Here is a 24445-nt window from a genome sequence, read left to right as displayed (position 1 = left end):
CCCGATTTGAACCTTAGGCTTTTCCCTCCCTGACCTGCTACTTTTTGTCGCTACGGCAAGCTAAACAACATCATGATCTTCGGCGGCCTTGAGATTGTCGCAGGCGGATACCTCATTCACCGGCATTACCGAAAGAAGAACGGGAAGGAGCAGCTTGAGGAAGAGGCTCAACAGCGACGCCATCACACGTTTCCTGGTGCCAATCCTGCAAAGCAGAATGGCTGGAACACTCAGGCCCACCACCGCCCGCAACACCATCCACCCTCGCAACAGCAGCAATCCGCGATACCACAGCAAAATTACGCGTGCTATGCTCCAGTAGCGGCACAGCCCCGACCGCAGATTTACCAGCCTCAATTCCAGCCCCAGGCTCAAGTTCAGTACCAAGCCCAACCCCAATCGCGACCGCACGCGCCTCCTCACACACAAAGCTTCAACATCCCACGGCGGCCTGTACCGCAGCGAAAACCTCAAATCATTATCGAGCCCTCCCTCCAACGCACCGACTCCTTCGCGACGATATCGCGCATGCCTATTGCGAACGGCTCGCGGCCACACGACGTACAGGAGCAGGCTAGCCCTGCGACTGGTCTTTCACCTATACCACAACATGGCGTCTATGGGAACGCGGGGTTCTCGGTGTCCACACCAGCATTTGGAGCTACGCCTACATCACCAGGCTTGGTTTACGAGATGGCTACGGGACGCGAGGGTGGTGTTGGTCAGACTGTGGACGATAACTGGGAGACGTACGGCGGCCATGCACATGCTGCAGCGCCGCACTACGCGCCGACTGTGTCTACTGAGCTCGGCGAACGCGATCCGCCACCGCCTTATATGCCTTGATGCATGCGCGATACACTTTAAGCCCAATTTCTCTTCTTTTCTACTTTTAGGGAGCTCTTGGTTATGGTATACTTTAATGACTCATCGAATACAAGTAATTCATGGTAAAAAGGAACTTGTTTGCTATATAGAGCTTGCGTGGCTTGAACTGCTCCCAACTTCCCAAGTTTCTGTCTGGTGCCAACGAACGGGGCCTAACGTGCAAAGCAGCGCCACTGGGCATACCGATCACAGAAACACCCCGCTTCGTGGTGTTGGTGCGACTGCTGATTGGATGGACTTCGCCTCGAATGGTTTCGGCTAGCCGCAGGTGGTCAGACATCGCCTTCGGTCTTCAGCCTTCAGCCTTCTCTCTCCTCACTCCTCACTACAACATCAACCGCTAGCCTAATCAACTGCCACCGACGCTCGACTTGTACTTGATGACCGAAGGAACCGCTTCGTCAGCTCAAAAGATTGACACACTGCAGATTTTGAGGGGCTTTCCTGAGGCGAGATGGATAGCTCAACGGCAGATATGTGCTCCCGCTGTGCCAGCATTCCGTGGGATGATTTGGAATACATGGACACGGAATCGTTCTGGATAGATGAGAAGCCAACCTTAGGAGATCTTCAGGCCTCGTCCTGCCGGCTATGTCGTCTCATCACCACTGCCATCACGCGAAACCCCGCACGAGACGCTCACCTGGAATCCGCCGTGAATATATTTTGGCGATCAACGACTGATCATGGCGACGACTGCCTGGGATCATTAGGCCTGGGGTTAGGTCAAGAAGGCTTTGCTGGAGAGCTGATTCTCACTACCAAGTTTATCGGAGAAAACGCTAAGGCCTGGTCTACAGTAGCTTCAAGGCGCTTCGATTTTGCGAAGACCAGACAAAATCTCGAGGTTTGTAGAGCTTCACACAAATCATGCGAACCTAAGACATCGCCGCAGCTTCACAACCTAAGGGTCATAGATTGCATGGAAAAGTCTGTCGTGGTGGCGCCGAGAGGCTGCTTATTTGTCGCACTTTCGTACGTGTGGGGTGAGCTTTCTGCGGATAGCTACGTCCTAGGGTCACGAATCGCGTTCCCGCGGACGATAGAAGATGCAGTGAAGTCCACTCAGGAACTAGGCCACCGGTATCTCTGGGTTGACAGATACGTAAGACCACACGAATACTCAACCAAACTGAGCTGACGGATCAGTGTATCGATCAAGAGAATCCTTGCGATAAAGAGGAACAAATCGGTCAGATGGGACACATTTATGCCAGTGCGCAGGTGACCATTGTTGCTGCAGCGGGCGCGGACCCCTCCCATGGCCTTATGGGCATCAGTAGAGATCGCAAGACATTGTCAGCTCAAGAGCCAGTTGGAAGCTCCCGCCTTCTATGTCTATTTCCCCGACCTATCCACGATTACATCGCACACTCCCCTTGGTTCTCGAGGGCTTGGACCTTGCAAGAAGGGTATCTCTCGAAAAGGATTCTGTGTTTTACAGAGCGTGACGCAGTTTTTGCTTGCAAGTCGAGTAAAATGATAACGGAATCCGTAACATACCCCCACAGATTCACTACTGACTCCCACGCCAACATGGAAAATACCAGGACTGCATTGAGCATCCAGTGCGAAACTCTCTTAGATGCAAATAGCATAATGAAAGCATACTCGAGACGGGCGCGAGGGCACGAATCCGACATGCTAAACGCTATTGTCGGTGTTTTGAACGTTTTGAAGAATGGTAGTTCACCGGTCTATCACATCTGGGGAGTTCCTTTTACTATTACCCAAAGATTGAACGATGCTCACACCATCGATAGCATCGCGTCCATTTCTCTGAATTGGTACCATCCCCGGAGCGCCCGTCGTCTTCCTGAGTTCCCGAGCTGGTCAACCCTAGGATGGATAGGACAAGTCTACGATTGGGGTGAATCAGAAGTCACACCCCACTTCATGATCAAGTATTGGTCTGGCGAAATATATCAGGAACTCGACAACGGTACCTGCGACCTAGACTATAAATACTACCGAGATGTTACCCATCGATCTCAATATCTAGAGATCACGACGGATGTCGTACAAATCGAGCTCTGCAGTGGGAGGCGCGACGACATAATTAGTTACTTCCTCCAACCTACATTCATTAGACCAAAGGAAGTCAGGGATCAGAAGGAGGTCTGCCCAAACACAGAAGTGCAAAGTCCATTCTTTTGGCTGAATCTGGACGATGAGACAACTTTCGATTTCGCGTTACCCGTTGTGTGCGCTACGATGACGCCTCCTGAGATCGACTCTGGTTCTTGGAGGTCTTTTCTGGACAAACATCCTCTGTTGCTCGTTTTCCAGCAGAAAGCAAAGTCTTACGAGCGAATTGGTGCCTGCCACCCTCTCGTGTATACTATCAACAGGGAAGGAGAGTATACATTCGACCCTAACCCTGACCTCTGGGAATTTGTCCCACATGGCGAGCCAGGTGCCTGGGATCAAGTCGCAGAGAGACGTACCTTTCTTCTTGGCTAGACAGCTTCGCACACAGTTTTGCGCTTCAGAATATACTTCTTCCCGTAATATAATCTTCTCGCGAACTTGATGCTTCTTTGGTCATTAACGCGCTTGTGACCGTGGTGGCTATGCAGCATCATCAATGTTGCTCAGCCTCGTCCGCATTGGGTAAAGCGGCAAATGGCCTGGGGCGTCATTTCCCGGCTCGAGCAGCTGCTGCCTGCCAGCCTTCCCCACTAACTTTTCTCTCGATATAACCCACGCTCCCTACAATTCACGCTGTATTTCAACTTCGCTATCCATAATGACTTTTTTTTCGCTGCATGTAGTTTCAATCTTCCGCTGATGCACTGCCCTTCATCGTTCTAAGCGACTTGTTGTTTTTGCGTTTCGCGACGCCGAACCCCACACTCCCACCTCGACTTCAGTAACATACTCATCATGAGCAGCGAGACTACAAACCTGTCGATCGACGATGAGACTCCCACGTGTGCGCGCTGTTCGCCTATCAATTTTCGCAATCTCAGGAAGACGAAACAAGGTCGTTCGAAGACTTTATTCACCATTCATGATCTGTCGCAACCCTTGAAAGACCGGCACTGCCGTATTTGTCAGATATTAGAGACGGCGACAGACATGCACCGCTCAAAGTACGCATCCGCTCAGGTGGGTTGGAAACGCGGGCTACAGAATGATACCCACCTTGGAACACTCGAGTTCACATACTCAAACGGGGATACCTACAAGTCTTTGAAGCCTGGTTTGAGAATATATCATGGTGAGGGTATGCCACGGAACCCAATAATCCACCCACCCAAACGTGTCGATTTTGAACGGGCCAGAACATGGATCAATGCGTGCAAAGAGTCGCATTCCGGTTGCACTGCCCGCTCTTCAAAAGTACTTAAGAGCCTTCGTGTGATCGATTGTGTTACAAGGAGCGTAATCTCTGCCCCGGAAAATTGCGTCTACGTTGCTCTCTCATACGTCTGGGGCATGTCAGAAACCTGCGACGCTCCAAGCTCTTCTGCGCTGCTAGATCAGTTACCACTTACTGTTGACAACAGTATCGATGCCACTCTCATGCTGAGGTATCGATATCTGTGGGTCGACAGATACGTAAGTTAAATACGTGCTGATATAGGCTGACTGCGGCTGACGTGGTACCTAGTGCATCGATCAAACGAGCGCTGCAGACAAACATGATCAGATAAACCAAATGGGTGATATATACTCTTCGGCGGAACTTACGCTCATCGCGGCAGCCGGCACAAACTCGTCATATGGCCTCCCTGGTGTTGGCCGCGACCGCAAGCACCTTGGACACGATGTCAGGGTCGGGCGTCTGCGATTCGTCACCACATACGCATGGGACATGGATGAGATATATCATTCAGTCTGGTCCTCACGAGCTTGGACGTTCCAGGAAGGCTACATGTCAAGACGCAGGCTATTCTTCATGGAGGCCCGGCTCATTTACATATGTGATAATAACCGTGAGGTGTACTGCGACGCCGAGATAGGTTTCAAAGACAGACGGCTCGACAGTCTGGGACACCTTTCAGATCCCCTTCCCTTCGAAAGCTTGGGCTTGAGTCATGCCGAAAACCTTCTCAAAGAGTATACGCGCCGCAAGTTGACCTTCGACTCGGACGCACTAAACGGCATAGTGGGCGTCTTGAACACGCTTAGCACTGCTGAAAGTCCTATTTTCCATACGTGGGGGGTCACCTTTGGCGGACCACCATTGGTTATCGCGTTAGCTTGGTTTCACTACAATCCATGTCGTCGGCGAAAAGCTATTCCAAGCTGGTCCCCTTTGGGGTGGGAACAAGTCACCAATTACTACTACAACTCGGCGCCCGTGATCTCGCCGAATTTCCAAGTCATCGTATGGGACAGCAATGAGTTCATTCAACTATCTAAAGTGAACCAAAATCTATTCCAGAAAAGCGGCGCCGAAAGTTTGGATAAGTCGCGCTATCTTGGGATCACGGCAAAGCTCGGTTGGATCGAAGTCCGCTATTTCTCGACAAGAGAACTATTGTCGATTAGTTGGTCGACACCCATAGGCAAAAAAAGACCTCAAAAGGTCTATACGCCTTCAGGATTCTATGTGAGACTTCCGGATGATGATGGTGATGATGGTGATACTGTAGAGATGTACGCGACGGAACCACCACGCTGGGATTTGGAGCCAGATCGTTCCTCTGGGTTGATTCGATTTTCATGCGCAATAATTCCGCAAGGTCATCTCAAGGGCCGTACCTTCGACGAAGCACGAACGATGATTGTGATTATACTCCAAAGTCACGGAACTCATTACGAACGGATTGGTTCATTCAAATATCCATCCATGTTTCGAGACAACGGAATTCTCTCCAGGAACAAGTCAGGGGGCCTTGAAATGAGGAGCAGACAGAGTTCTGGCCATGACTATGGTGATGAAGAGCTTGCAAGGGTTTTCAATAAGCCAATGATGCAAACATTTCTACTCGGTTAGGTCGAGCACGTCTGAGAGTATCTGTACCGATGTAAGCATAACAGGATGTCCCAGCGTAGACACATCAATTCTACGATGAGATGTCTGACGATGAAACACAAACAAAGCACTAACCAGTAACAGTAGATACAATTTTAGCGCAGCTATGTTCGCCATATACCATGTATCTTACGTACACCCATTACAATAACACAAACCCGCCGCACCACACGCCCGAAAACCGACAAGGAGACATGGCATCTCAATCATGAGAACAACAGCACTCAGTAGCTCAAGTAATCCCCCAATAATCCCCCACCCTCCACCTAACCGCCCACTCCTTGACCGCCTCAAAATCCCTACAAACCCTCTCGGACCCCCACCCCTTCGTCGCAACGCCCAACAGTCCATCTTCATCAACCTCTTCCTTTGTGTCTTCCAGATTGGTATCTGCAGCGCAAATAAGAGCCTGGCGCAGGTACTCGAAACAGTGCTGGATATGATCGGGATCGTCGTGCTCTTCGCCGGAGCTGAGAAGGGCTTCTATGAAAGGGTTTGGTGTGAATGTGGGGGCGGAGTGGTGCTCGTGGCTGCTGGATGTGGTTTCGATTTTTATGTGAGGCGGGCTTAGTGGTGAGCGTTGGGATTCGTGGTGTTGGTGTTTGGAGAGGAGGTAGGATTTTTTGTAGTACATTTGTCGGAGACCGTGCTGGACGGGGTTAGTGAGGTGTTTTGCCGCGGTGGTAGAGAGGGGGGCTTACTAGACAATGCAGCTCATGGAAGACGGACATGGATTTGATCTCTTTCGCTAGCTTGGGATGTTGGACGAACGCTCGTCCTTTTGGTATCAGGCTTTTCCACATCTTCTCCGTCTCAGCGCTCGGTTCACCGGCGAAACTCTCATTGAGTGACCAGACGACCTTTTCGATCCTGCGGTGTGGACTGCCATACGGCGCTGGTGACTGGTCAGTATTGCGACACATTCCGAGCCAACAGACCGGTCTGGCGGACAAGGAATCGATAGGAAACTGGGGGAAGCTTACTAAGGTATCCATCGATATCGCGTTCCATACTGAGCAGTCTGCTGAAGCCGAGACCGATCGAAAGGCCGAGAAATGCGACAAAGATGTACCCACATACGTGCATGAGACAGGAACGAAGCGACCGACGAGGTCCTCTGCTGAGCAAGAGCCCTTTGTCGTCATCGCATTCCTCTCGAAGTGTAGAGCTTGGAGAGATGCATGCGTCGCTTTCGCCATCGGTGGCGCCATGCGACAGACGTTGGTACGACGAAATCTTCTTTGTAAAGGGATTGAGGTTCGGCATTACGGCAACTTGCCAATACTCTTGACATGCAGAGTGGAGCAGAGTCGAATACTTCGGAGAATTGATGCGATATTTACATATCAGACGAATAGATTAATTCTATTCGTGATGTTGGGGAATGTATTCAGAGCCTAAACGGGTAAGCCCTGGGACATGGGAAGGATCAGCGTAGATTGGGCGACCGGTGGAGAAAGCAGTAAAGACAACTTGATTTGGTACACGATTAAGCGCTAGACCATTAATTCTCCGCGCTGGGCGCCATGACGCTGCCGTCACCAAGGGGTATCATACAATTTCTCGCCATTCGTAGGGACGTCTGAAACTCAACGCCACCGTACCAGCCATGTCCAAGGCCTAGACCACCAACAGTTGGATCGTCGTAGGTTGTAGACATCAGATCCGCGGAAGAGAGGCTAATTCAGCTTCTTGTTGCCGACGGTGACTTGTTTGCCCTGGCTGCGCTGGTATTTGAGGAAGCCGAAGACTGCGGCGGCGACGACGCCCAGCATAAGGACGTTGCCTATAGTGTTGTTAGCTCCTGAATCGATCGAGTGCGCGAGTCAAATGTCGTCAGCCAACTCACCGAGTACGAAGCTAACGATACCGCCAGCAAGGTCCACGAGACCACGGAAGAAGTTAACCACGAGGTCGATCATCTCCAACACGAAGTTGAGAGCGAACTGGACCGTCTTCTGGACTAGCGCGCCGGCAGTGGTGATGAAGGACCAGACGAGCTCGACCATGGACGAGACGAGATCGCTGAGGGCGTTGACGATGGAAGACATGTTGGTTCGGTTGGGCTTGTGAGTAATGGCGGGCGAGTGGTGTGGTATTACAGGTCTGAGGTGGAGTAGTTGATGGGAATAGTGGGGTGGTGGAGTGTAAGAGAGAAGGCTGTATCTGCCAGATATGCAGTGTTTGGTCCTGTGCGACAATGCGACAAGGCGCGACTTCCGTTAAGACAGTTTGCTTGCTGCCAAAACACGGGGATGACGCGGGGCCTACGTTAACACAGGCAGCACTTCCTGTTTCACATAGCTGCTGCCGTGGATGTGTAGGCCTGCATCCTGCCCGCTTTCCATGGGCAGCCTGGTTGGCTATTCGGGTGAATAGCCGTTGTTGTGGTGAGATGTGACGTCACGGGTGTAACGTGGGTGAACGCCTGTTTGTAGGCGACGACAGGGAAGCATGACGAATCAGAAAATGACAGAGAAGGAGCGATGCTGATTGGAGGAAGGAGAGAAACAACGAATCGAAGAAATGATGAAGGCTCGGTTCAGCTTGGAGAGGTTGGCACGTTGCGAGGAACATCCATGACTTGGCTAGTCGCGATGGTCTTGAACACGTGCCTGGTAATCTCTCGAGGTAAGGCTACCTGGCCTTGCAGAAGAAAGTTGTTGCAACAAGGCTGTTTATATTTGGGAACCGTGTTGTTGTTGGAGAGTTCGTCGGCGCTTTTGGGGAGGTGCAGCCCTGCTTGCGTCATGGCGGCTCGGCTCAAAGCGGAACCTTCGTCCCACCGTGACTTCCTTCGTATCACGGCATCGCGACACAATGTCAGGCACACTCGACAAGCTGCTAGCAAAAGGCAAGGCGAAGCTCTCAGAGTTCACTGGGCAGCCGTCCGGGGGCCATCACCAGCAAGGCCACCCGAACCAGGGCTATCCTGGCCAGCAGCCTCCCCCGGGCTACCAACAACCCGCTCCAGGCTATCAGCAGCCGCCTCAGGGCTACCAGCAGCCACCTCAAGGCTATCCCGCGCCAAATTCAGGGCAATACTCTGGCAGCCAGTATCCTCCGCAATTCCCACCCCAAAACCAGCAATGGGGGCAGCAGAATCTACAGCAGAATCAATGGGGCGCACCCCCTCAGCAGCAATGGGGCCCGCCGCCGCCGCAACAGCAGGCCCTCGCACCGCCCGTACCCCAGGGTAGCAAGCCCCAATCTCCAGCGCCTGGCGGCCCCCCGCCTATTCCTCAGAACCGACCGAACTCTGCGCAGCCTCCGCCGCCCCAGAACCTCCCTCCACCACAGGGCCAGAGCGTGTACTGGAAGCCGTCCTTCGACATCAAGACTCCCGTGTCGCAGAACTTCCGGCACGAGATCGGCGACCATGGCTGGGGCAACAACGAGAAGCAGATGTACACGGATAAACCCGAGAACTCGTTCCATCACGACAACCGCCTGATCGTGCGCGCGCTCGTACAGAACGGCAGCTATACCTCTGCGCGTTTGACCTCACACCAGACGCTATCGCGACCGCGCGGATACTTGACAGCGACCTGTCTGCCTCCGTCTGCACCAGGCATATGGCCTGCATACTGGATGCTGCCCGCAGACCCCTTCAAATGGCCGACTGACGGCGAGGTCGACCTTGCCGAGAGCTGGAACGGCGAGACAGAGAACCACTCGTGCCTACATTGGGGCTCCTACACCGGCGAGGATGCACAGAAGCATCGCGTCGTTAAGACCTCCCTTCCAGACCTGGCACGCCAACCACACACCTACGGCTTCGCTTGGATCGAAGAAGAGGGCATACCCGGATGGAGAGGGCGCATGATCTGGTACATCGACAACTACCCAGTTATGAAGGGTTGTATTCCAGAGGGCACACGCCGCATGGAAGACTTCAGGATTCTCATCAACATCGCCATGGGCGGGACCGTAAACCAGGGAAAGCTGCCTGCTGAAGGGTATTACGACTTCGTCATTAGCGATCTCAAGATGTGCGAGGAACCCCATGGCGGATGGCAACAATTCGAACATGCTTGGAACAGCACGCCTGAAGGTAAGGCGATGTAGCGAGGCTTGGTAGCAGCTACCTAGTATACCACAATTGGGTCTCTTTCCGATATCACTCCGTTCCCTGTGACCTTTCCATTCTTTCACCTTTTCGAAATTATCTGCTTGTGCACAAGTCACAAGCATGGATAAGGTCGCTGAGAAAAGGCCTAGGCGAGCCTAACAAGTGTTTTACAGAGGGAAGGAAGCGCTCTGGCAATTTGCAAAGCATTAACAAACTACTCCTTCCACGAGTATAACTGCAGGCCGGGTTCAGAACAGTGACCAGCGGCCCTACCACCTGATTGTCAACTCGATAGCCACACCACGAAGCAGCTCTACTACAGAGTTCATCCAGCATGACGACTGACAAGGACATGGCTTCAATGGCTACTTCTTGCCCAAGGACCAGCTTCAAGAGCCTGCCTGGCGGTGAGCAACATTTACCTGATTGCTCTAACAATTCGCGCTAATTTGACTCAAGAGCTACGGAACAATGTCTACTTGTTCTGCAAGAACGAAGGCATCGTGAACATGAAACGTCCCCAAGACAGCCACCCCAGCCTACGGATCGATCGCACCCGTCATCAATTCTTAGGCCTTACTCAGGTCTCGAGGACGCTTCGAAGCGAGTTTGGAGCTTTGTATCGCGAACAACTTCAACTCCGGGTGGACGCACGACACATCTACGAATACCTCGCAATGGTCATCCAGACATACAGTCTAGTGGAGGGGGGCGTCGAGACCTCTGTATGCCCGATCTTTGCCAATGTCATTCTTGATCTTGGCCCCGGAGTCAATGATCGAAACGAACACTATCTGGATATCCTCCCACTGCTGCAGATACGCTCCAAGAAACCATCCTTCATATGCGAGTTCGATTTCTCCACAGAGGTTGACACCACTCACGTTCCAACCGACCCTAGTCAACCCTGCAGCCAGCTTGTATCGGAAGCATACGGTGAGTTGCTTGTACAAGATCTGAACAAGATTCTCGCTGGTCCAAAGACATTAGCAACGGTCCGACCGGGAAACAATGATGTGGATGCCGCAATCCTTTATCTCAAAACTCTGGGTGTGCGACACCCCAGATTCAATGGGGGCCCTTATCCAGTAGTCTCAACGCCATTTCTCGACCTCTGGCTTACGACAGATCCTCCGTGGGGCTCCAAGCGCGAGCCTATCATTCACTTGGCGGGCCTCGAAACGATGGATTTCCTCAGGAATGCTGGCTTGGCCGATGTCCGTATACTGGACGTCCGGACGAATTGCTGCAAGCCGGAGGATTGGTATAAATGGCTGCATCCTGGAGCGCCCAGATGAGGCATCCAGCGCTAGATCCGTGCTAGCCGAATGGACACTAGCGTCTTTTTACTCCTTCTTGTTGACTATTTGTGTTTCCTTTATCTCTCTGCAACCTCACCTCCTACCCAGATGAACTGTGAAATAAACGCAGTAATCGTCTTTCGTATTTGCCATCGAGACCAAATTTGTTCCCTCATTTGAACGTCATCACAATGTCCACGTTAACGTTTCTATCTCTGCCTGGCGAGATTCGCAACCGCATCTACGAATACTGCGCCGAACCAAAACCTCGGCAACTTCTTCGCATGCCTAAGCGTCCAAGGAAGCATTACAGAAATACTCGCTACGGACTGTACGGCAGCCTTCGCAACGTGTGCAAGCAAACACGTGCAGAATTCGGACCAATGTACATGGCCGAAACTGTCCATGCTGTCCATCAAGTCACGGCGAATACATTTCTCTACTCGTTATATCCCGAATTGAGGCAACAAAATGAACTTGCGAGCGAGCAACTCCAGTCAGGCTGCCGGACTGACAAGCATCATGCGTCGACTAGCGTCTCTGGCCTGCAAGGCAACATTCAAATCATCACGTACTTCGGCCTCGAATACGACGCGACACCACTCATACATCTTTGCGCAAAGAATCCCGCTTTCAAAGTCAGCTTCGCAGACGCCAGCGCGTGCCTCCGTCTCGGCTGCTTCGTCAACGATTTCTTCGCTACTATCTCGTCCGGCGCTTTTCGTCCGCACATGAAGCGTATCCAAAGGATTGCGATCACGTGCAGCACTCGGCCTGAAATCACCCTCTTTCTCCCATGCTCGGTAGCAGATGATCTTATGGCACATTTTGGTGACCCACGGCGGGCATTGAATGAGATGGGTGCACCGCCTATGGACGCGTTTGCTGTCGTTTTCAGGGATGGCACTGGTAGGCTGTACGAGCGCTCAGAACCTCAGGCTTGAGTGAGACCTTATCTTGCGACGAGCCCTTTCGTGTTGACATCCAACGATGTTTGGGTCGCAAATAGGTTGATATCCTGGGTTGTGTTTTCTGTGAGGTTCCATGATTCCGAAGGAACCAATTTCGTAGAAGAACGTACCAGTTCCCAAACAGTCAAGCGCGTTTGCTCGTTGATTACGTATCTCACGTGAAGGTGAAGCCCCGCACCCGTGGACCCCACAGTACATGCAGGTACCCGATAACGCGCGCTACATCATTGCTTGGCAGCCGTACCATGGTTCACCTGGTCAGGCGCTTCCCTCTATTCTCACTTCACCACAGACTCTTCTCACAGACAACACAAGCTTGTAGATGGATCACCTACACCTGTACGTTACCCTCACACTCAGCCATCCGGGACTGACTTTGACAGCAGTAACTCAGAAATCGACGAGGAGTATCCGCTTATGGCCTCCGTAGAAGCGCAGATGCGGGGTGTTACCATGAGCGCATCAAACAGTCGCTTCTTGAATCTTCCAGGTGGTGCGTACGTCCTTCCAACTGCACAGAACCTGGCTAATTCAGTACATACAGAACTACGCAATAAGATATACAGCTTCTGCATCGATACAGACCCCGTCCCACTACGTCTCCGTCACGATGATCCGATCAAACCGGTAGGAGGATGGCGCTGCTTTACACAGACGTGCCGGCAAATCCGAAAAGAGTTCCATATCATATACATGACTGAAACTGCGTTTCGCCTAGAATCCACTTACCACTACGCCCGCTACATCCGCGATTTCTATCCACCTACAGACGAAGCCACAATGCTGCGCTACCGCGGACACATCATCAGTGTAGTTGGGCATAGCCGCGATGAGGACATGGGTGTGGACGAGTTCTACGATGCAGACATCGCCCGCGTCGTCTCGCTTGTCGCGCGCTCACCGAAAGTTCGCTTTACCTTCGAACTTCAGAAGGATCTGAAAAGATATTCATCGGCGGCAAAAAGCATCAAACAGGTCAACAGTATGCTCTCGTTATTCGCTGATTTGTCAAACTCAAAGTGGCGCGACATGGGCAAGTCGATCAAAGAGATCAGACTGAGGGTTCAATTTTCCGACTCTGCACTCCGAATCACCATGGAGCAAGACATGGCTAAAAAGTGGAAGACTGCGGTTCATGAGATGTGGCATAAAGCAGCTCGGCCCATACAGAGCATACGCGAATTTAGGCTCGCATGGCCTGACCCGAGCCCACAGGAGCGCTCATATGGGTATCGACACAAGTTCTGGTTCAGCGACGATGAAGATAAGACTAAAAGTTGTGTCTGGGGTTGGTGAGTAGTATGCCGAGAGGAAAGGGGATGGATAATACTCACACGCTCGCTTTGGCTGATGGCTGAGACATGCGCCGAGGCAGCCTGGTGACGTCTTTGGAATCTATGGCAAGGTGCTCTGGATTATCAATCAATAGTTCATCTTTCATTATGAAAACGGCTATTTCATGTCGTCCCGGGTGGTCATCAGGTTGGGTGCGTCAACACGGAAGTAGACGCACTCGATGCCACGACCTTGCAAAATAGGTAGCGCTTTACAATGTACATCTACCCTCCCGATCTCATGTCCATCTCGACAAATACTTCGTTGGCCGGAGTGGCCAAACATTTTTACAATGCCCCTCTATCGAAGCATGAACATCTAGTCCTTTCCTCTTCGTCCAACCCATACTTTCCGCAAACTTATCAACAAATCCCTCGTCGCGAACCATCACCTCGGGAACAATAACCTCGCTCGTAAGCCTCCCAGGTGCCTTCCCACTCTTAAACACGACCACAACCCTCACTATGGAAACGCCATAGTCAAGACCTCCTCTTCCAGCATGAATCACGACTTCCGCAACATCTCCACTTCCAATGCAAGTCACCCAACGTGCATCGTCAAAGCCCAGTATAGAATCCAGCTGCATTTTCATCATCGTCGGCTGCTTCAAATAGCTATGACACGGCCTGAACGATATCGACGCTTTTCCAGCGGGGTGACTACAATGCCGAATCCGCAGCAAAGGCAGTACATCCAGTCTAAGTCGCTCTACCAACGGATCTTCGATAACCAGATCAACACGTGTAGGCACGTGTTCTACAGGCCGAGAAGAACCGTATACGAAGTCGACGTAGCGGAGCCAGGGTTTTATGCTAATAGTGAGCTCTTGTTGGCGGAGGGCTAAGGGCCGGTATTCTTTGCGCATTTGCTGGCATACTTGGCTGGGCTTTATCATGCGGAACCAGGCGGATGTGCTGTGGCTCCAGGAGCTGTAGAGGACGGGTGATTTGAAGAGTTCGGTGGGGTGGTGTTGGGATAGTAAGACGTATTTGTAGATTTGGTTGCGGAGTTCTGGGGTGTGTTAGGTGGGGGACGTGTGTGTTGTTGGGGGGACATACCAGCGGGTAGCAGTAGAAGTGGTGAGGTAGTAGGTTCTGGGTCTCTTGCTGACGGAATGATTTTGGTCACATTGCGGCGCTTCTTCATATTCCTGAACATGTGTAATAGTTGATCGTGAGCACTTCTTGGCGACGGATGATGAGAGTCGACGGTATCTGGCATCGAGGAATTCGTGGAGTTATCTTTTGAAGTCATATTTCATCAGTGTAGACACCAAATTCTACACAGCGCGCTGAGGCAGGACTGTGACTCTTCGTAGTTCGTATCCATGATGGGTGTCACACCGGCACGAGGCGCACCTGGGCAGTTGTGGGGCCAAAGTAAGCGCTGGCCCCAATCGAGAAGATGCAGGTGCATGGTTAAGCGAAGATCCGGCCTCTCATACACGGCGTTGAGGTCATTTAGTTATTTCTATCTCAAGTGAATGCAAACGGTGAATGCAAACGCGTTTGTAGGCTACCAAGGTAGATGACGTCACCGCAAACGCGAGACCCTAGGTATGTTTACGGCACGTATTTCGCATCCGTACAAAAACAACAACAACACCACACGTGCAGCGTCCACAACGTCACTATGGATCGCTACACGCCCGAGCTCTCGATGCTTCGCCTGAAGCGACGCCGAGACGACGACGTCCTGTCCAGCAGTCGCCTTCCGCGAGCGAAGAAGGTCGCGTATACTCCAACAGGTATTTTCGACTTTATGCGTCTCTCAGCAGGTTAGTACCTACATATAGCGAAATATCGCAAAGCGGAAGACTGACCTCCATCCAGAGCTCCGCAATCAAATCTATGAGTACGCTGTCGCAGAAGTACCCTCTCAGCTACTCACACCAGTCCATGGACCTCGTGATCACGGCGCCGCAGGCATCGCGTTGACACAAGTCTCCCGCCAAGTAACTTATTATGTGATATGGATACGAGACATGTACTGATCTAGCATATCCACGTGTTAGGTACGTTCCGAGTACCGACCAATGTGGCTAGAAGGCGCCGAGTTCGTCATTGATTGGCACTCTGTCCACGCATTCCTCGAGAGCTTCTACCCGAACGAAGAAGAGTATGGAAGCGGTCCCAAAAAGCTCATCATTCAGTACGAAACGGCTTTCGACTGCACGCTCGATCGACCAACAGAGATCATCCATCTAGTGCGACTGGGCTTGGCTTTCAAGGGACTGGAAGTACGCATCATCCATTTCGAGGATTGTACTCCCGCCGGAGTCTCCATCACCAAGCTGGTACAGTATGGTGGTTGTACACGTCTCGGAACTGAAGACACTGCGCTAGTCAAGGAAGCGAAGCGGAAGTGGCGCGTTGCTGTACAGGAGTACGAGGTGAAGAGTGTAGCCATCACTATGCAATCTCCGGAAGAAGCCGTGGATGTTCATGTTAAGTTCAGCGAGCAGTTCGCCTCAACGACGGGTACCACCGGTGTTGACGGCCTATGGGACGAGATAATGGTATGATAGGCCCTCCACCAATGTGATGGAGGCACGCCAATCTAGGGATAAACTGAACGCCCTGGAGTCTACATTGACTTTAGATCACCTACTTTGCAGGGTTTTGGTTTGATGTAGTCTGCAGACCTGTTCAGACTTTTTCTTATATGAGGTGGAGGTGAGAAATGAGGCCTCTCTGCACGGAAAGAAAGAAGTAGAACGTAGCCAGGAAGTCGACATTGCTTCGACTTTGTTGATTCTGATCTGTAGATTAATGTAGCCTACGGTGCACATGTTCGACTCTACTTTCCAAGGTCTCGTCTGAGGTGCACGCGTGGCAGGTGGGGCCGCGGGCAATGGACGTTTTGGGTTAGCGCGGGATTGGTTGCCTGATTGAACATGAAAGCTTTAGGTACGCCAGTACGCACGCCGACTCCTACACGCTCCACGTTGATGGATGTCGCGAACACTTCATAGAGTCACCTTGCGCAATTCATAGATCAGGTTATCGCGTCCTATACCAGCGCTGTTGGCGACGCGCTTGCAGCCATGCAACTCCACGATGCTTCCATCACCTCCGGGTCGACCAATGGACACCACTTCCGCTTCTTAGACCTCGCTGCAGGTATATTATGAGCTCTTCTTCATATAATGAGCTAGACTCACTAACTTCACACCTCAGAACTTCGGAACCACATCTATGAATACGCTGCCGAGGCACCGCCGCGCATCATCATGCTCAAGCCTGGCAACCCACCCACCATCAGTCTCACACAGGTCTGCCGACAAATTCGAGATGAGTTCAGGAAGATCTACATGCAAAACGTTTCCTTCACAGTCAGAGACAAAGACATCAAGAGGTTCACGAACGCGTTCTTTGCGTCGGGCCATACGAACCAGCGGGTACTCGACGGGCAACGCCCCTCACGCGTCATTTATCTCTATCCGCCTTCCATGAATGTGGATATACTGCCTCTCGTGGAACTCAAGATGGCATACCCGCAAACCGAGGTCACCGTCATCCCCGGTCCTGCAGATATCGAAGAGCAACCCTACTCCCAGTTTAACTGTGAGCTCATAACGCACATCCTGGAAAATACGTCGCCTGCATTGAGACACGACGTCCAAGCATCCATAATCTCTGAGTTCTGCTGTCATCACAATAGTAGATTCTACTTGTGGTACAAGCCGGGGCATGTACCCCATGGTGTGGACATGACATTTGACCGGGAAGGGCAAGCTTTCACGGATCAGATGAGACGGCTCTACAACATGACAAGTTTTGCAGATTTGTTTGGGGTTTATCATGGCGTTGCATTTGAAGGCATTGATGTGCGTAATTCCAACAATTCGAGCCGGGCGGAAGATGGAGAGAAAGTATAGTCAGAGAGTGATCAGATCGGGCGTTGATATCCCGCGCTAGCTTGCGGTCACACATTGTAGCATCATCGTCAAAGACCTCTACAGATTGTAGGTACTTGTATAGATAATACCCCAAGCATTCAAATCACGTAACTTGCGGCATGCTTCACAGATTATATGTTTGGACGCAATCTACTCTTAGTCACGTGGAGACACGTGAATGTGGATCGCATTAGGCGACTACCCAGGTAGCGCAACACTAACAAGGGCCACTCTACCGTTGTAACTTCACCTTTAACCCACTGCGTCATCTTTCCACTACAGTCTCACAACATACACCCCCGACGCAGCTCCGACTTCATCTCAACGATGGCCCACACCACTATTAGCAGGAGCGACTGCAAAGACCATTTCCGCTTTTTGGACTTGCCAGCAGGTAAGTGTAAGCTGGTTGAAGTCAAGACCATGACTAATATGTGTATTAGAGTTGCGCAACCGTATCTATGACTTCACGGCCGATACTGAAGCGGACCTACCTCGCGGCGTACTGCTTTGGCTTGGGCTCGCGCAGACTTGTCAACAGCTGCGAACCGAGTTTCGCCCTATCTGTATGAAGCGAGAGATCATCCTACTTTGGGGAGAGGTCACCGGCTATCTGCACACTTTCTTTCCGAACGTTGACGGCAAGATCGAGAATGCTGAGTTTGTACCGAAAGGCATGACAGTTGTGACTCCGTGGCGCGGGGAAGAGGAAGGGGACGGATCTGAACTTGACCTGCTACCAATCATCAAGGTTGGACTCTGCCGACAGGATTTCACCTGTCGCTTCGTCCATGACAAGACTAGCATGAACCATGTTATTGAAGACGGACAATACGATCCGGATGCGTTCGCAGAATTCATCAGTGAAGACTCTGGTTCCCTAGAGGAGGTAGTACGCAATCGGAACGAAAGGTGGCTGCTCGAAATCGCGACTGGTGTTATCAAGAGAATTATCGTTTCCAACATCGGCGTCTACGGCCCCCCTCAGGCTGAATTCTACATGAAATACTCGCTATCTGGCCCTGAGTCGGACGAGGGCGGGGAATACTCAAGCACAGAGCTATACTTTAAGAGCGTTGGACTTCTCGAGGCTTGGACATGGAGCGTTTTCTCAGCTTTTCCTACACTGGAATTTGAGGCTTGAAACACTTTTTCAAGGTGTATCAGCATTGGTTTACCGATCATATTCGTCGAGTCAAACCACGCACATAATTGAGAGGATGAGGGAACTGAACAAGATGACAAGTGAGCTACAGCCTCCGTTGATGTAACAATTAGATCTAGTAGAACCTTAAGGCTACGCATTCCTTTGAATCATTCGGGTTTATTCCTCTCTTTGGTTGCTGTTCAAGTCTTTACTTTCGCCAGATACACGCGTCACGCGGACCGCGGTGTCGTTTACCTGGCGTGGGTACTCACACCACGGACCACCACGCTGATGACTGTCTGTAACTTGCTGACTCTCTCTTTCTCCTCCTCTCTAATCTTACAATCCCGTTTCACAGATAACTACTTATGACGTGTGGAAAAACTCATTTCAACTCCTACAACGTTGTCGCTAATCAACATGAGAACGCGACGCTCACCCCCCGAGCCCTTCCGCTTCCTCGACCTGCCTGCAGGTGAGTCCATTAGATCGCAAAGCGTGTCGAAACAACACTGACGTCTTCGCAGAACTTCGTAACGCCGTCTATGAGTTCTTGACTGCCGAATCCGAAGGCTGCGTCGGGCGATTCGCTCTAAAAACGAAATCACCTTCGCTCGGTGCTAGCTCTACTCCCGCTTCAATATTTTCACTCGCACACGTGTGTCAAAAGGTGCGTAAAGAGTTCCTCTCGCACCTCTTTGCCACGTTGGAAGTCGGTCTAGACTGGTTGGATGTTGAGTACTTCTGTCACACGTGGCTGTCCACCCGCCCGCCGAAGTCGATCACCGTATACATTGACGAACACATTTCCACTGAGCCTCCCATTCAAAAGCCGAAATTTGGATGTGGGTCCTCGACCGCCGATGAGATTGCTGCTGAAATGGAGGCCGTATGGCAAGGCATTGTCCAGGTGCGCCGACCGCGCCGAGTGCTACATCCGTCGCTCAACCTCCTTCCGCTACTGCAAACGCGACTCCTGCGTAGAGACTTTGTCTGTCTGTTCGCACTAGATCCGAAGGTCGACTGGAATGCTGTGAAAGAGAAGTATAACAGCGAGGACACACTGACTGACGAGCGCGTCGCTACAGCCGTCCAGGACCTCGCGCAGTTGATGATCTTCGGTAATGAGCCTTGGACGCAGTGCATGGAGAGGAAGCTCGATGAGGTTCTACTTCACCCATGGTCAGACTGGACAGATCTACAGATTGAGCTCGTGTTCAAGGAGCAACCAAACGATTTCAAGACCCTGAGCAGCAAGACACGACGCTGTTATTTGCCTGATCTGCGTGGGGCGGGACTGCGAGAGTTCTACGCGACAACCGGCCTGACATTCAACATGAGCATGGCGTCTTCGTCTCCAAAGCCAGACTGGGAAGAGAGTCCTCGATTACGCTAGGAGCGATAGAAGCCATTATGCCGCTATACCCCACTCCATTCTGTTCCCTCATTTCCCCACCGCCGATCCACCACCAAACCCAAACGTAACATCCCTCCTCAAAACCACCATCTCAAAACTCGTCTTGCAGCTCCAAGTACCCGGTCCCCACGTCTTCTTCCTTACCACCTCATACCCTCTCTTACGCCAATACGCGCCGTTGAGACACTCCGCGGCCAGAATCCAAAGGCTCAACACGCGTTGGCCCTGCAGTCCCTTTTGTTCGAGCTGGATGGTTTCTCTGACGATGAGATATTGCTGTAAGAAGTCGAGCAACTGGATAGCAAGACCGCGGTGGTGGTACTTCGGATCTCCATCGACACACACGATCTTGATTTCCCAGCCTGTTTCCGTGTCGGAGCCTTCTTTTTCCCAGCCGCCTTTCCAGGGTACGAGAGAGGCGCATGCGACGACCTTTCTACTCTCTTCCTCTTTGATGCTACCGTTCTCGTTCGCGCTCGCCGCGTCATCGAAGATCAATGCGATAACGCTGCCCGCCCCACTCAGCAGCGTATGAAGCCCCTCTTCATCGCTGAAGCGCGATTCCGAATTATCCCATTTCGCCGTATCTCGTTCATACGAACGATAGAACGCGACGTTAACGAGTTGCGTGATGGACTTCGATAAGCTTGGATTGGATCTCAGTTCCGATGGCGTGAAAAGCGTTGGTGGGGAAAGTTTTGTCGTCATCATGCGGGTGGAATGAACCTTTTGATTACTTTTGACCGGTTTAGAGATTCGAGCTTTGGCTCAGAAATCTTTTTCATTTTGGAGAACACCATTGAGTCATTACGTGCGACAGGGCTTGGAGGTTGAAAGTGCTCCCCAGGCCGTGTGCGAAATTCCAGGTGCCCGCCTCATCGGAATCGGAATGGCTGGGTCATTAATTCCGAACAAAAAGTAGCGAGGATGCACCTTCTTCTTTCGGCTAATATGTGATGGGTCTAGAACCTACTTGACAATTTCGTCTCGAGGTGTACATCATTTGACGTCTTCGTTTTTCTGACGTTCGATGAAATTCGATGTGAATGGCATGATTCGGCCGCATGCCGAGGTTGCAGCACGCTGATGTAAGTCGTCATGATCGAAGCCGCATCCGCAAGGTCACCAACATGGGTAGAAGCGAGCGTCACAACACCTTAATTGTTAGTCGAGAATGATGACAGGAGTGTACACGAAGCTTTTTTAAGATATGAATATATTGATGCATTTGAAAAATGCTTCTATAGTAGCGCCAGAGGGCGGAAATGGTATCATAAAGCGACATTACAGCGACGCTGCAAGTACAAGGAAAGACGAGGAAATTTTTGCGCGATCTACGCGATGCTTCATATCGTGCGTGGGTATAGGTCGACATAACGGTCTGAGCATTAGCATGCGCGGCACGCTTCAAGACCACGACTGCCAACTTGGCTTTTTCTGACTTGAACCGCGTGGGGGGTATGGCGACTCCCGCGCGGTTGGCGGTGGTGGCATGGGAGTGGGACTTCTTTCCCTCCTGGATTCTTGGCTTATCGCCGTACCGGGCAGGGGAGTTATGGGTAGCCTCTTCTCTGTGGGCGAGAGAGGGTGCGATGCCAGAGGAGCAACGCTTGCTGGCGACGTTGGCGATGCAGGTGACATGGGTAGTGGAGGGAGTGCCTCCAAGTCGTGCCCTTCGAAGAGATGAGTCGATCGCATGCTGGATGCTCGCGAGTTGTGGCCTGTGGTGTAACGACCAAGCTCGATGTCCTCGTAATCGCGGTCGCAGATCATGTCGGCTGTCATAGTTGACACAGGGCGGTCAATGCCAGTGGGTGTCGGCATCGCCGAGCTGGTTGGCGACATGGTCACTTGCACCTCTTTGTGCACATGCACACCTCCATGCGGGTCGACAGTGGTACCAAGGTGAGAATCGTAATATCCCTTGGTGCTGTTGGCCCAGCTTCCGCCTGTAATGCTCGCACCGAACTTCCTCCACGAGTTCTTCGACTTGGTGTGCGCACTATCCTGGCGATCATCGGTACCAGCTGGTGTTCTTGTCTTGGATCGCTGACTGAGCTTTTCCTGGAAGAAATGTTTGAAGAAGACCTTCATGGCGGGCGCATTGGCGCATAAGCATCCGATGTACAGCTCGAGCATGCAAGTAAGAAACAGATTCCATGTGTGCCATGTCACGTCGTAAGTGCCATAGAAGGTGTACCAGCTGTAGTAGGCTCGCACAGCTCCCAGTGCGACGACACCGTAACCCATGGCAAAGATACCGAACAACGCCAGCTTTTGTCGGATCGGTATCTGAAGATTCCAGTAAAGGAACGTAGGAAGAACGGCAGTCAGGGCGTCTTGGGCGCAGGATATGATGCTGGCAGCGAAGACGTCGGCACCTTCGTCGAAGCAGTGGAACTCGTAACCTTGTAACTTTTTGATGATATTTACTTGATCCCAGAATGCTGAGATGGGTTGGCAGCCCAAGATAGGTGCCAAGGTCAAGGCAATGGTGTAGGCGATGATGAAGCCGATAGTGGCCCAAGTCACCCATACGAATGTCTTCGACACGGCGCGGGCCGAGAGGCGTCGGTAGAAGAGAAGAATGGAGACTTTGACGAGGCCAGTTGCAACACAGAAGACACATTCGGTTGCGAGTACGTATTTCCGTGCGTTAACGATGATTTCCGGTTCGAAGAGGTAGTTTAGGTCCCAAATATGTCGGTCGAATGCTTGGTTGGTTGCTGAGAAGCATTAGCTAGATAGCAATGGACCGGTTTGAGATCCTACCTAGGGGATATATGACTGTCAAGGCGATAACTGGAGGCTAGGATTGTTAGCGTAGCCATGATGAGTGATCACTGATAACTCACAAGGGCAGCTAACATCAACCAGTCGTCCCAGCCGGGACATCGTTGATGAAAGATTCTGACCCATAACCGTACAAGAGTCATAACGACGGTAATAGGTCCAAGTACACACGCAATCCACAGGACGGCGTTTGGTCGAAGTGTAGGGTTGACATAGTTTGGTGTTGGCCAACTCAGTTTGACCTCGATGGGGGGGTTTATGCCACCAGGCATGATGAAGATGATTCGTTAGGTTGTGTGGTGCGTGGATCGTTGTCAAAGTTCGAGACAGTTGAACAACGGCTTTTCGAGTGAAGGGATGCCTACCATTTGTGCATGGTGGCTTTTGAAGTACCAAACCTGTTAAATGGGAGAGGAGCATGGGGGCGTAAGACATCCGCCAGGGCTTGACAAAAGTGGGCCGACCACAAAAAACAATTCCAATGGTCGACCAATACAGCGTTTGGGAACGATGACCGTTAAGGTGCGCATAACGGCAGTCGAGAGCTTGCCCGGCTATGTACCCACCCGCATATACGAGCATCGACGCGGAGATGGGATATACTCCGTAGACGATGAACCGCGTGGTCGTTGTTAGTCTAGGATACTGATCGGTGAGAAATAATGATACCTCTTGTGGTACTGTTCAACACGACTTCGAGTCCCGGCATTAATGTGCCCATTATGCGTCAGTGATCTCAATTGGGAGTATAGAGCGGACTTGCTGCAGTGAGTAGCAGTTGCTGTTCACGCTTTGCCACACTCCTGTTTTGAAACCTGGAATGGCCTTTTACGTCGAATTACGTTGCATGCGCGTATACTCATGATCCTGGAATGATCAAGGGACGTTGACAGAATTCTAGTGGCCGGTAGTGGACCCGAGAATTCTACCCTGCTTGACCACGACAACGTATTGGAGTTTGACGAAACGCGAGTCCGACCTTGAGTTTCCTCGCGTACGGGTTGTCAAACATGCGTAACCGACAGGGCTCGAGCCAATCTGCAGCGGTCGGGCGCTCCCGCCACGGTGGTCCCTGTCAAGAATCTGTCCGGAGTGGCGCCTTTTCGATCGATACCATCTGCATCGTACGTGATCGTGTCGGCTATCGAGCTCAATTCTCCCGCAGCCGTGACCGGTGTACGATGAAGTGGTGTCGAGGACCCGTTTGTGACAAGTTTGCATACGGTGGCAAGTGTATGCAGTCACCTCCGAATTGGGAACACTAGAAGGATCAGCGGCTTCGCAGCATCTGTAACGATGTGAAATGGAAAGGTCCGAGAATTAGTCGCGGAGATGACAGGAGACGCAGTATGCCGTCATCCCCCATGCGCGATGATTCGCCCACGTCCACAATGCATGCATGGTGTGTTCTAAGATTGAAGGTAAGGTAAGAGAATTTGAAGCAAAAAAGTAAAGACGCATAGGTCTGGAGCTGTCAGGTACCGGTCAGAGTGTGCGTTCGTACCCCCGGCTTGTGTGCATCAAACCTTGGCGTGGTGTGGTGGGGTGCGGGACCGGAAGGTGGGGGCGGGTGGATTCTGGAGCGAAAGCGGACGCGAGAAACGCAACAGCGGCATGCCTACCTATGTAGGAT

At 51.7% G+C, this 24445-nt stretch overlaps 9 protein-coding genes across 9 annotated transcripts; 6 read left to right on the top strand and 3 right to left on the bottom strand.

The window, feature by feature from the left end:
* Nucleotides 1–72: 72 nt before the first annotated feature.
* J4E84_001626 (uncharacterized protein) lies at nucleotides 73–846 on the top strand (the record flags this gene model as incomplete). The annotated part of the gene is made up of 1 exon (XM_049384257.1): nucleotides 73–846. One exon carries the CDS (start codon nucleotides 73–75, stop codon nucleotides 844–846), a length of 774 nt encoding a protein of 257 aa, XP_049247613.1.
* Nucleotides 847–5824: 4978 nt separating this feature from the next.
* Nucleotides 5825–7074, bottom strand: J4E84_001625 (uncharacterized protein; the record flags this gene model as incomplete). The annotated part of the gene is made up of 4 exons (XM_049384256.1): nucleotides 5825–5857; nucleotides 6147–6524; nucleotides 6577–6745; nucleotides 6956–7074. 4 exons carry the CDS (start codon nucleotides 7072–7074, stop codon nucleotides 5825–5827), a joined length of 699 nt encoding a protein of 232 aa, XP_049247612.1.
* Nucleotides 7075–7554: 480 nt separating this feature from the next.
* Nucleotides 7555–7926, bottom strand: J4E84_001624 (uncharacterized protein; the record flags this gene model as incomplete). Its single annotated transcript, XM_049384255.1, has 2 exons — nucleotides 7555–7661; nucleotides 7725–7926. 2 exons carry the CDS (start codon nucleotides 7924–7926, stop codon nucleotides 7555–7557), a joined length of 309 nt encoding a protein of 102 aa, XP_049247611.1.
* A 769-nt stretch (nucleotides 7927–8695) lies between these two features.
* J4E84_001623 (uncharacterized protein) lies at nucleotides 8696–9943 on the top strand (the record flags this gene model as incomplete). Its single annotated transcript, XM_049384254.1, has 1 exon — nucleotides 8696–9943. One exon carries the CDS (start codon nucleotides 8696–8698, stop codon nucleotides 9941–9943), a length of 1248 nt encoding a protein of 415 aa, XP_049247610.1.
* Nucleotides 9944–12636: 2693 nt separating this feature from the next.
* J4E84_001622 (uncharacterized protein) lies at nucleotides 12637–13515 on the top strand (the record flags this gene model as incomplete). Its single annotated transcript, XM_049384253.1, has 1 exon — nucleotides 12637–13515. One exon carries the CDS (start codon nucleotides 12637–12639, stop codon nucleotides 13513–13515), a length of 879 nt encoding a protein of 292 aa, XP_049247609.1.
* Nucleotides 13516–15186: 1671 nt separating this feature from the next.
* J4E84_001621 (uncharacterized protein) lies at nucleotides 15187–16078 on the top strand (the record flags this gene model as incomplete). The annotated part of the gene is made up of 2 exons (XM_049384252.1): nucleotides 15187–15331; nucleotides 15600–16078. The coding sequence occupies 2 exons, from the start codon at nucleotides 15187–15189 to the stop codon at nucleotides 16076–16078; spliced, it is 624 nt and encodes a 207-aa protein (XP_049247608.1).
* A 708-nt stretch (nucleotides 16079–16786) lies between these two features.
* J4E84_001620 (uncharacterized protein) lies at nucleotides 16787–18599 on the top strand (the record flags this gene model as incomplete). Its single annotated transcript, XM_049384251.1, has 2 exons — nucleotides 16787–17387; nucleotides 17899–18599. The coding sequence occupies 2 exons, from the start codon at nucleotides 16787–16789 to the stop codon at nucleotides 18597–18599; spliced, it is 1302 nt and encodes a 433-aa protein (XP_049247607.1).
* Nucleotides 18600–19022: 423 nt separating this feature from the next.
* Nucleotides 19023–19998, top strand: J4E84_001619 (uncharacterized protein; the record flags this gene model as incomplete). Its single annotated transcript, XM_049384250.1, has 2 exons — nucleotides 19023–19077; nucleotides 19130–19998. The coding sequence occupies 2 exons, from the start codon at nucleotides 19023–19025 to the stop codon at nucleotides 19996–19998; spliced, it is 924 nt and encodes a 307-aa protein (XP_049247606.1).
* Nucleotides 19999–21426: 1428 nt separating this feature from the next.
* J4E84_001618 (uncharacterized protein) lies at nucleotides 21427–23084 on the bottom strand (the record flags this gene model as incomplete). Its single annotated transcript, XM_049384249.1, has 3 exons — nucleotides 21427–22745; nucleotides 22792–22828; nucleotides 22875–23084. The coding sequence occupies 3 exons, from the start codon at nucleotides 23082–23084 to the stop codon at nucleotides 21427–21429; spliced, it is 1566 nt and encodes a 521-aa protein (XP_049247605.1).
* Nucleotides 23085–24445: the final 1361 nt, after the last annotated feature.

The sequence above is a fragment of the Alternaria hordeiaustralica genome, assembly GCF_023758085.1.
Source record: "Alternaria hordeiaustralica strain BMP 2776 chromosome Unknown scaffold_2, whole genome shotgun sequence".
Classification (NCBI taxonomy): Eukaryota; Fungi; Ascomycota; class Dothideomycetes; order Pleosporales; family Pleosporaceae; genus Alternaria; species Alternaria hordeiaustralica.
The sequence above is the reverse complement of the archived record's forward strand: the minus strand, read 5'-3'. Positions and strand labels throughout refer to the sequence as shown.